Here is a 12,146-nt window from a genome sequence, read left to right as displayed (position 1 = left end):
GATTCAGCAACTTCACATGGAAAATATTTGAGGAATAAAAGAACGGTTTCATCTGTACTGGACACGTAGACTTTTTTTCTTGTCATTATCCCCTAAACAATACAGTATAATAACAGTTTACAAAGCATTTACATTGTATTAGGTATTATCAAGATATGATATAAAGTATACAGAAGGATGTGCGTAGGTTAAATGCAAATACTACACCATTTTATGTAAGGGTCTTAAGCATTTGGTATCCACAAGGGGTCCTGAAACCAGTCTCCCATGGATACCAAGGGAAGACTGTATTTTGGTTAATACATTTGATTAATTTTTAATGTAGGTAGCTTAGATTTAGAAGACAGTTTTGACCTCAAAGTCTAGAATTTTTATATCTTTTTTTCTTATAAGCTAATCTTTCTGAATAGCTTATAAGTAATTTCTTTTTTAAATCACAAATTTTACACCTTGTAATAGCACTAAAATATGCATATATGTATTTCTATAACACTATCAAAAAACTAATCAGCAGCAATTTTAATTGATTAAATATCAATGGGAGGTTTGCTGTTAAATTTAAATAAAACTATCCATGAAAATTATTTAGTTGAGTAATTGGAAGTTTGCTTGTTACCTCATAGTTTAATAAAGGTGTGAATGGAAAGCATTAACTCAGCCTACAAGCTATTATAATTTATAAACTTTTAAATTCAAATCTCTGCTGAAAAGTATGTGGTCTTTGTGAAAACTGACCATTTTTAACATTGTAATTTCAGCAATATTTATTGAGCGTCCACTGATTGGATGATAGCAGGAAGGCTGGTAGGTAGACCTCAAAATTAGCAAAATGTAAGCCCTGCCCTCAGGCAGCATTCAAGGAAGAGATATAACTTGATGGAAAGAAAGTAGGCTTTGGAATGGCAAATCTGAGATGAACTCCCTATTCTTATGAATGAGTGGCAAATTATTAAAATGCTCTGCGTTTTAGTTTTCTCTTCTGTAAAATACGAATACAATTACCTACCTCGCATGTGGTTAACAGTAAGATAACATGTGTATTGTACCTAGTAATGGGCCTAGCACATAGTATGACCCAATAAATGGTGTCTTTTATGATTAATCTTAACATCGGGGTGAGCTATGTAAGCTTATGATTACACAGAGTGCAAGTATGAACAATGTGTAATGGGAGTGGTTAATTTTCCCTGGCGAGATTGGAGAAGGATCACTAGAACTGGGCTTTGTAGATTTATAGAATTTACACAGATGCAGTCAGCAGGAGAACTAAGAGAAAAACATGGCTAACGTCCTGGAAATATACAAATGCATGAAGGTTTTAAACAACAGGAAGAGTTCAGAGAGATAACACACAAAGGGCCAATAATGAAGAACTTTAGAGTGTTATGACCTTTAAAATCAAGTACTTTGTCATCTTTGAGAGGGAGGATCCTAATTAATTTCTACAATATTGTATTTATTGATTTTTGGTTACTTCCTCCTATAGTTCTTCATGTAATGAATGGTGGCTTCTGTGTTCATTATCTTCCTAGACTCCAGTCCTTCACCATATAATTAGATATAAGCTTCAGAAGCACAGGGACCAGTGCTAGGCGAGCCCGTTATATGTCTGCAGTGCCTGTCATGTAATTGTTGGATGATCACAGACTAGCAGAGGAGCTAAGTCAAACACAAAAATAGTTAAAAATAAAAGATAGGCAATGATAAACACTTGAGAGGCATCTGAATTATTTGGATGCCCAAAAGGATAAGGCATCACAGCACTTGTGTCTGGAAGCAGCCAGGAAAAACTACTTAATCGTAATAGTAATGTTCTTCTCTTCCATGTAGGTATGAGAGTTTCTTTTTTATTTCTTGAATGAAATTTTATGAAAAATGTATAAACTTTTCAGGTAATTCAGTAGCCACAAAACTATATTTTAAAATGTTTAAATCTAAGATTTTTTCATAAGATCTATCTCAAATATTTATACTAACTCAGTTTACTCAGATATACATATCTAAATGCTTTCTTGCTCAGCTTCATTTTTAATAAAAGAATCAAGAGCTCCTGTGGCTGCTTTTTTTTTTTTAATAACTCCACCACTTTAAAATTATCCTGTCTTCTGTCCTATCAATTACAATTCCAAGATTGTCTTTAGGTGTTTTCCATGGTTTGCATACTTTTTAAAAATATTTCTTCAAGACATATTTTTTGACCATGTGATATCTATTCCTTTATTAAAATCAATATTGTTTTAAACCATGATGGCCTTTCTCTGTTAAGTTTAAAATACTTCTCTAACGCAAAAATAATTTTTCAGGTATTTCTTTTAGTAGTATCAGGTTTTTTTTTTCTGAGCCTTGAAATGAATGATTTCCTTTATCTTAGTATATAATTTTTTATGGGGTTATGTTTTACCTTTTCAGGTGGTATTATTTTTGTCCACGTGTCCATTTCTGTAAAAAGTCTGTATTGACCGCCATATGAATTTGCTGTCTTCTGTGTTTGAACATATGGATACTTTCCCTTGAACTGCTGTTGATTTCTTCTGCTAGGTCATGTCTCTTTTTTCTTCCTAAAGCATTTCCAGGTAAACTAAAATATAAATTCGCCACTTAGACCACAAGTTTTATTATCACCCTTTTAAGTACATTGCTAAATATGTGTTTTTTTGGCTTTGTACTGTAAAACCCATAGCAGTAAAATAACCATAGCAAATATACTATTTTATTACCATAGCATATTATGAATATATTATTATAACCTCATTGTTATCAATTATTTCTCCTGTTCAAAATAATTTATATATTTAATTATGAAAACTAAGCCAGGCATGGTGGCGCGCACCTGTAGTCCCAGCTACTCGGGAGGCTGAGGCAGGAGAATCGCTTGAACCCAGGAGGCGGAGGTTGCAGTGGGCCGAGATCACGCCACTGCACTCCAGCCTGGCAACAGACACTGTCTCAAAAAACAAACAAACATACAAAAAACTATTAAAGATTCGCTTCAATGGGTAAGACAAATGATACAAGACACACAAAGAAAAAATTTTTTTTATTCTGTTTCCCCATCCCCCACCAAATCCCGTTTTCCTTTTGTGAGATAACTAATTTGGAAGGTGTCCATATCTCTGTTTTCAAACATATACTTTCACATACATCTCTATAGAATATAACAGCACACTCAGGATAATATTATGGAAATTTTTCTTCAGTGGATATTTTTTCACTTAGCAGTATATTATGGACATCTCTGTGTATATGTGTGAGATCAGGTCTGTGTGTGTGTGTGTGTGTGTGTGTGTGTGTGTGTGTGTGTGACAGAGAGAGTGAGAGAGAGATTTAAGTACAGAAAAAATGAACTATGTCTGTATGAATGAGATATCAAAAGTAAAAATCAAAAGATAAAGCACAGACTAGGACACAATATTCACAATACAGAAAAAGGAGCAAAGTGTACTATCTTTCATATACAAAAAGGACCAACAAATTGATAAGAAAAGAATAAAGCCCCAAAATTAAACAGATTATATTCAGAATAGGGACATAGTTCAGTAAAGTCTTATATACTTTGACTTAACTATTCTACTTCTATGAATGTATCCAACAGATATGTTCACAAACATGTAAAATGACTTGTGTACAGAGTTATACTCTGTGTACACTCTGTATACACTCTGTATTTATTACGTTGCTTTTAATAACAAAAGATTGGAAACAACATAATTGCCCATCAAACAAGGACTAGTTATTATAAATAAGTTTTGATGTTTCTATGTAATGGAATACTATGCAACTGTAAAATGTAAATGAGAAAACTATACTGATGTGAGATCTTCAAGATAATATGGTTCAGTGAAAAAGGAAAGACAGTGTGTATAATCTACTACCATATGGTGAAAAGGGATTAAAATTATGAATTTGTAGTTGTTTAAATATGTGCATAAACTCTCAAAGGACACACAAGAAACACAGTGGCTACTAGGTTAGAGGGAAGGGTGGTAGAGACACTGTGCACATTTTTATACTTTCTAATTCTGAACTATGTAAATATATTACCCTATCAAAAAATTAATACAGTGTATTATAAGGAGCAAAATTATACTCTAATTTTATAAGGAGCAAAATTATACTCTAATAAACAACTGCTAACATTTATTGATCACTTACTATGTACCACACACTATTGTAAATGCTTTGTTTATATTGTCTTATTTCTCACAACAGCCCCATGTTTTTAGTATACATAAAAGACAAAAATTATTTTTAAAAAGCAGAAATGGCCATTATTAGCTGTGATGGGCTAGTGTGTTTGATTGGGCTCAATGTCTTATATTTACTTAAGACACATTGAGTATTTGCTGTATGCCAGGCTCTTTGCTCCCTATTGAGAAGTCAGATAACTAAATATGGAAAGTTATTTGATAGAAGAAGTACTGGAAGAATAAGAATGTGGTCAGATGACTCGAGTGTCTTCAGCTGGCTAGCACTGTGATCTAAAACAAAAACTCTGTAGTGACTTGTAGTGTCTAACTATGGATGATTCTTGGATCTACAGCATGCACAACAAGATCTTTTAAAATTGTATCTACCTGATAATACAAATGTGGTAATGTAATCACAGCAGCAGAAACTATTCTGTGCCTACATGCTGTCATGGGATATAAATAAATATATGTGTAGTGGCATTCCCATTCAGACCATACAACACTGTTTTCCCACTTCTTCAGAAGATGGTATTTGCCAGAACTATTGTAAATGCACAGAGGAAAAGCTAATAATTTTTTTAACTTATAATGGATGCCTTAATACAGGATTCTCCTATTTTAACTTGCATCAGAATAACCTGGAGGGCTTGTTAAAACAGATGGCTGGGCCCCACCCTCAGAGTTTCTGACTCAGGAACACTGCTGCTGCTGCTGATGCTGCTGATCAGGGAACCACACACTTTTAAATCACTATTTATGTAGGTCTTTAGGGCTTAATTCTCTTGAAGAGCCTGGGTTAAGAAAATTGAGAAGAACTGAGAGCAAGGCAGATAAGTGGCTGTGATGGTTAGAATGAAAACATAAACTGCCAGGACATGACCCTCCTTACCCCAAGCCTCAGCTTTTGCAAGAGTCAATGCCATGTGGGCCATATAATGTAAAACATCATTTCTCAGCAACATTTTTCTGTGGGACATCTGTCTGCCATATTGTTGTATCTTTTTCAGATATATCCATTCTGTTTCACTTCTTAGCAGTATTCCTAGAAAAGAGGGTTTGATTCGGCCGGGCGCGGTGGCTCACGCCTGTAATTCCAGCACTTTGGGAGGCCGAGGTGGGCAGATCACGAGGTCAGGAGATCGAGACCATCCTGGCTAATACGGTGAAACTCCATCCCTACTAAAAATACAAAAAAATTAGCCGGGTGTGGTGGCGGGTGCCTGTAGTCCCAGCTACTCAGGAGGCTGAGGCAGGAGAATGGCATCAACCCGGGAGGCAGAGCTTGCAGTGAGCCGAGATCGCAACACTACACTCCAGCCTGGGTGACAGAGTGAGACTCCATTTCAAAAAAAAAAAAAAAAAGAGTTTGATTCAAGATTTCACATTAAATATTCCTACCAATTTTTTTATTCCTAGTTCATCTTTCACAACCCCCTTACAAAGGTTGCTAAAGGGGAAGTGTTTTAAATTGTTTTGTGTGATGTTAAATACACATACACACATGCACATATGCATGTAAATGAGTAATAAATAGGTGCATAGTTGTCAATGTATAACAATTGTATACTGGTCTGTTTAATCTTTTAGGCAAAATTAATTTTGTTTATGTTTATTCCCCTAATAATGGTGCTAATACTTACCAGCTATGACAGAGGTTCTCAAAGTTTCTGGACAATAATATTAGCATCTTTGAACTCCTTAGAAATGCAGTTTCATGGCTTGCCCCAGACCTATATAGTCAGGAAGGGAACTGAGGGAAACAGCAGCAATCTGTGTTTTTAACAAGCCTGCCAGGTGATTTTGAAGCTTTCTAAAATTTTAGAGCCACTATTTTACTAAACACAGTGTTTTCCCTTACATTATATCCTTTGATTCGTATAGTAATCCTGTGATACACTGTAACTCTTTATCTGTGTTCTGGGGGAAATAAGAATTGAAGAGATTAAATAATTTATTCTAACTCACACTGATATTTAGCAGTACTCCAAAGAAGAATTTTCAGATCTTTTTCAAATAATATGTCCTCCTTTCCTTTGAATATACCCTGAAACAGTATGTGTTACTTAAGCATTCCAGTTTTTTGAATCATTATTTTCTGAGCTTTTACTCCTTTATTAATTTTAATCAGCATCTCATGTGAACGCTTTCTTTGACAAGTCAAATAACAGGACCAGAACTCAAATTTACATACTTTTTTTTCCCAAGTACAGGAATGATTCCATCATATATTTTAAATATAAATGGCTTTTGCAGTTTATGACCACATTCTGCCTACTTTTGTTTCTATGTGAACTCTTCCATAATAAAAATAAAACAATATGAAAAAATGGCTTTTGAAACTAAAAATAAGTATATAAAATATTTTTAAATGCATAACCTAAAAAACTCAAATAAAAGTATAAACAGTTTTATAAAAATCTAAATTTGCCATCATTATTGACTTAATCTTACTATTCTGTTCTTATTTTAATAACACACCAATTTAACTGCTGCTCAGTTACCAAAAAGTGTTTCTAATATAATTTGGAGTTATTTCTGTCAAATGAAACAATGCTGTCCTATTACTTGTAATTTTCATATAAGTCTATTTAAGTTAATTAACCAAATTAGCAAACCATAAAATCAGGTGTGTTTGTAGAGACCGAAAACCTTGTAATGACTTCAATTTGAGCTTCAACACATGAAATTTTTAATAAAAAAAAAAGAGTTCATTTTACTTAACACAACATGATGGATTCCTTAATAAAAAGAAATTGTTACTTTAAATTGTAACTAATATTTCTCTTGGCTGCAGTAGAAAATGATTTGCAAAATGAAAAGTTGACAAGTAAGACTGAAATAATTAATGAAGATTTAGGTCGTATTTTATTTTCCCTTATGTTCTCCATATCTGCTAATTCAACAGGATTTACATAATGTGGCATTTGAATTATGGAGAATAGAAATCTGGTAGCATTATAAAACCCTGGCCCATCTGGGAAATAATGTTGGGGCTTATTAGTTATATAAAATACCTTAAAATTTCCTGATATTTCATATGTATAGTTAAATAAAGATATTATTAGGAGGGTTCTTAAAACATCTTCGTAGTGGTGGTTTTATTTATTTTACCTTTTAATCCTCTTTCAGCTTCAGAGGGGAAAATTAAGTTGGTATTAATTATTAACCAATTTCACACAGTAATGCTGTGATCATTTCTGTAGTTGTTAATAATTCAATTTCTAGACTCCTCCCTTAGATATCCTTACTCAGCTGGCTTTAAAGGAGGACCCAGAAATCTATTTTAACAAGCAGCAGCAGTGATTCAGATGTAATAGTCCCTAGGTCTCACTGTGAGAAACCTTAGAAGAGAATGTACTCCTTCAAGCTAACACACTAAAAATAACAAAATTAAATATTCCAAATACAACTGTAGCCTCCTTTATGCAACTTTAATCTTGGAATGATGGGAATGATTATCAGAGGATTTTCTCCCTATAACAGTAATGTACGACTTTAGAGCTTTGAAACATAGTTATCATAGTATCCCTGGTGCTGTACTAAGCACTTGGTACCGTATTTGGCACCATAGTAGGAACTGCATAAATATCTTGGGATGGATGAATGCAGAAAACCAAGTAGCTCCACGTTTAGGGTTCCCATGTTATCCACATGTTATCTTCTCTTTGGTTCAGCTGCCTAAGTTATGTGTACAATTTTATCTTTCTCCTTAAATTGTACAGGTTTTTAATGGAAGGGGGCACAGCTTGTCTATTTTCATCTCTGTTTTTAACTCTATTTTACACATACATGCCTAGTAAATATTTATCAAGTAAAAAATATTTTGTGATTATTTAATTCATCATGCTAGATTCTCATCTCCATGAGGGCAGGAGCTTTGTGTCTCGTTTTCATGGCAGTTTTATCAGGACTTGGTAGTTAATGCATGTTCAGAAACATATGAATGAATGAATGAATAAATAAATTAACAAAAAAGTAACTTCATTTTAATTCCGATTTTCTTAAAATTTAATTTGGGGGTTAATGAGGTTTTCTGGGTGGTAAAATGTATTTTTATATTAGAGAAAAAAAATCTGCCTTGCTCTTTAAGAAGAAACTTACAAAGGAAATGTCCCTACCATTTGCGAGAGATAGAATGATAGAATTGGACAAATTCTGAACTGACGAATCTTCAGCAGGGCATTATTGTAGCAGAATTTTCTATCTTAGCATTAAATAGTGTTTATCAGTCATTACGAAAATACCACAATTTGAACCTGCGTGGCTGTTCTTAACATCTATGAAGTAAAGATGTTTGCCCATGAAAGCTAGAGAGCCTATCAAAAATCAAAAGATTTGTTTTCCTTAGTTGAAAAAGAAGGAAAACAGAATGTCCCAGTACCTGCAAAACTTTCTGAAATAAATTCTATTAGTGTACTCTTTTTAAAATATTCTTTTTTTTTTTTTTTTTGAGACGGAGTCTCGCTCTGTTGCCAGGCTGGAGTGCAGTGGTGTAATCCCGGCTCACTGCAACCTCCGCCTCCCGGGTTCAAGCGATTCTCCTGCCTCAGCCTCCTGAGTAGCTGAGATTACAGGCACGCACCACCATGCCCCACTAATTTTTGTATTTTTAGTAGAGACAGGGTTTCACCATGTTGGCCAGGATGGTCTCAATCTCTTGACCTTGTGATCCACCCGCCTTGGCCTCCCAAAGTGCTGGGATTACAGGTGTGAGCCACCACGCCCGGCCTTAAAGTATTCTTATGATCATATTTCCTTTCAAAACATATTAGTATCAGTAAATAAGTTAGAGCTCTGATAAAGTATGAAATCTCAAGATTTATGCCCTTGGTAACTGTAATTAGCTGATTAAATTTCTCCTGATGACTTGCAGTGCTTTTTGTTTTTCCGTAAACATTTTGGGTTTTTTTGTTTTGTTTTGTTTTGAGGAAGTTCTTATCTTCTACAAATTATCGTTCTCCTTTACTTTGAATGTACCTAAAATAGTATTAGTTATTTAAGCATTCCAGTTTCTTGAATGATTGTTATCTGAGATTTTACTGTGAATTTTAATAAGCATCTCATATGTGGAACACTTACCTTGACAAGTTTATAGACATAAGATTACTATGGCTTAAATATAGAGATACCTCTATAGAAGTATAGATATCTTTGTGTCACCCTGTCTCCTTTCTGGTCAAATCCCAGACCTCATTCCCCTTTTCATTTCTGTTAGTCCTCAAAATGGTCCTCTCTTTTACTTAGGTCAGCTCACATGAGCCTATCAATTCCCTGACTAGATACAATTCTTGAATATCCTCCTAAATGTATAGCCTGCAAAAAACATCAAAGTTTTAGCTTCCAGAAAAATGTAACTAACAGAGGAGTATAGGGGAGATATTGAGAAGAGGGGCAAGGATTAGGACATCCAAGTTGCTTGAGGTCTAAGCAGAATATCTTAGTGATTCCAGAGATGTAGATGTGTGAATTTAGTTGAAAGCAGGGGCTAGGGGAACTTGTCTTTAAGTCATTTACTGCACCCACACTTACTATCTTTAGATTGTATATTCCAGATTGTTAACAACGTAAAGTTGGTTTTATTCACACCAGATAAAATTGAAAAAGAGCAGTAGTCTATATGAGAAAATAATTTTTATCATACTAATGGCTCTTTGGGAATGCTGGGGTTGAGCTGATTCTGATGTAAGGTAGAGGCCAAAGAAGAAACTTACAGAGGAAAGAAGGCAGGTACTGACAGGCAGCAAAGGCAGGCTGCTAAACACTCCCTTATTCTCTTCAGTTGTATTCACACTGTGACTGGGGACTGTCCCTGAAGATGCATTTTTTTCCCCACTTCTCCTTGACACAACATTCAGACACACACCTTCCCCCTAGTTCAGATATCCTCAGTCACTTCATGAATAATTCCACAGGAAGGCTTGCACAGAGAATTCCAGGTACTTTCACAGAAGCATTTTTGTCTCCAGCAGTCCCCTAACCTTTGTATTTTAAGTGATTGTTCTTAGACATGATTTTGTCCAAGGAAGAGTTTTCTTTATTGTTTTCAATTTCTTGAAACATCTTTATGGAACTGGAAATTTAACTGATTGTAGTAATCTTCCAATGAGAAAGCTCTCAATATTTTTGTATGCTGTCTCTATAATAAGTGACTATGATAATGAATTATGCATTCAAAAGAGAAACATACAAATTAAACTCCAAATTTTATAGACTCCACAAACTTCTATCAACTTGTAAGCTAAATTTTATTTAACTTGTCTTTTTCCTATGTACACATTGTTCTAAAATAGGGATATGTTGGAGAATTTGTAAATTTGTGATTATGTTTTGAGAAATTAATAGTTGTTTATATGGAATGTTATCAAGGCTACTATTAAGCTGTAATTTAATTAATTGTAATATTAAATAAACTGCTTTCCTTTTTTTCAGGTGATGGTGTTTGTACATGCTCGAAATGCCACTGTAAGAACAGCTATGTCTCTAATAGAAAGAGCAAAAAATTGTGGCCATATTCCCTTCTTTTTTCCTACCCAAGGACATGACTATGTACTTGCAGAAAAACAGGTAAGAAACAAAGAGGACAAGAAGTAAAGCATGTAACATGCCACATATCCAGGGTATTTTATATGTGAAAGATCCACGGTCTCAATTTCCAAGAAGTTAATTTTGCAGATTTATGATGTTATAATCTTGACTTTTTTCTTGTCTTAATGATCTTTTATTAAAAGGTTTCACTCTATGACATAACACTTATCATTCCTTTCTATATGGTTATAATTGAAGTGCTTAGTCCTGCTCTTTAAAATATAGTTAAAATATAAAATGCAGTTAAATTTCACATCCTATGTTAACATCTAATGGGCTTATTATTATATTTCTAAAGAATTAATACTTTTTTAAAATTTCTCGGTTTTGATTTCTGAGGTTAATATTGACAGATATAACCTAAATAGGCTTTTTTTTTTTTTTTTTAAGCAATGTAAAGGAATTCTGACCCAAAAAGTTTGTAAACAAGCTTGTTACTCAGTGTACACATGCTCAAAGGACAAAAAGGTCTTGGGGTCACCTGCATCCTTGTTAAAAAGGGAGACCTTTAGGCCCCAACCCAGACTCGCCAAACCAGAATCTACATTTTAGCTAGATCCTCAGGTGATTTTGTACACATTACAGTTTAAGAAGCACTCCTCTAGGTAATTTGAGTATTGCTAGTATCTTAAGATTTATATCAGGTTTTATTTAACTATATCAGATAATTATTTAGATGAAGATTGGGCAGATTATGGCCTGAAGGCCAAAGGTGTCCATCTGTTTTGTAATTAAAGTTTTATCAGAACATAAACATACCAATTTCTTTATTGTCTGACTTTTTTTGTACTACCGGAGAAAAATAGAGTACTTGTGATAGCTACTGTAAATTACTTTCTGTTTCTTTGCAGAAAAAGTATGCTGACTTCCTGATTTAAAGCTATGAAAATAAATTATGAAATAAAAAATCTGTTGGCATAAAATGATAGTAACTTTAAATTGTATATATATATATATATATATACAATGTAAGATTTAACTGATTGGTTACCGAACAGCTGCTAGCTGCCAGACATTGTGCTATGCCCTTTTATATTTATTATCCTAGTAAAATATATTTAATTGTGACTGTACTATAAATTTCACCATTTTATATTGATATTTTAAATTCTATGTTAAGCTGATGTCAGTTGTTTTGAACATCAGAGTCTCTTTCAATTTAGAAATACAAAATTTATTCATTTTCTATTTTTTTACTTTTATTACATAATATTTATTGTACAGATTGTACAGCTTTGTGTCCTTCCAATTATTTATTAATCATGAATTTATGAGAGTCTTTGAAAAGTCAAGTTGGTATTCATAAGTCTTGCTTCATTTCTTTGGAAATACAAAACAACTCTGCTGTTTAAAAGACAAGCCTTGAGAGCC

General features: G+C 33.7%; 1 protein-coding gene across 5 annotated transcripts in view; it reads left to right on the top strand.

Annotated features, from left to right (window-relative positions):
• ASCC3 (activating signal cointegrator 1 complex subunit 3) overlaps positions 1 to 12,146 on the top strand; it is a 377,366-nt gene that overhangs the window by 198,962 nt on the left and 166,258 nt on the right. For all 5 annotated transcript variants that reach the window (XM_054490290.2, XM_054490292.2, XM_063666450.1 and 2 more), the window contains one exon: positions 10,620 to 10,754. In XM_054490290.2, the coding sequence (XP_054346265.2) occupies positions 10,620 to 10,754 (135 nt within the window). The remainder of the gene's footprint in view (positions 1 to 10,619; positions 10,755 to 12,146) is intronic.

Source organism: Pongo pygmaeus, chromosome 5, assembly GCF_028885625.2.
Source record: "Pongo pygmaeus isolate AG05252 chromosome 5, NHGRI_mPonPyg2-v2.0_pri, whole genome shotgun sequence".
NCBI lineage: Eukaryota > Metazoa > Chordata > Mammalia > Primates > Hominidae > Pongo > Pongo pygmaeus.
Note: the sequence above shows the minus strand (reverse complement) of the source record. Positions and strands in the feature narration are given on the sequence as shown.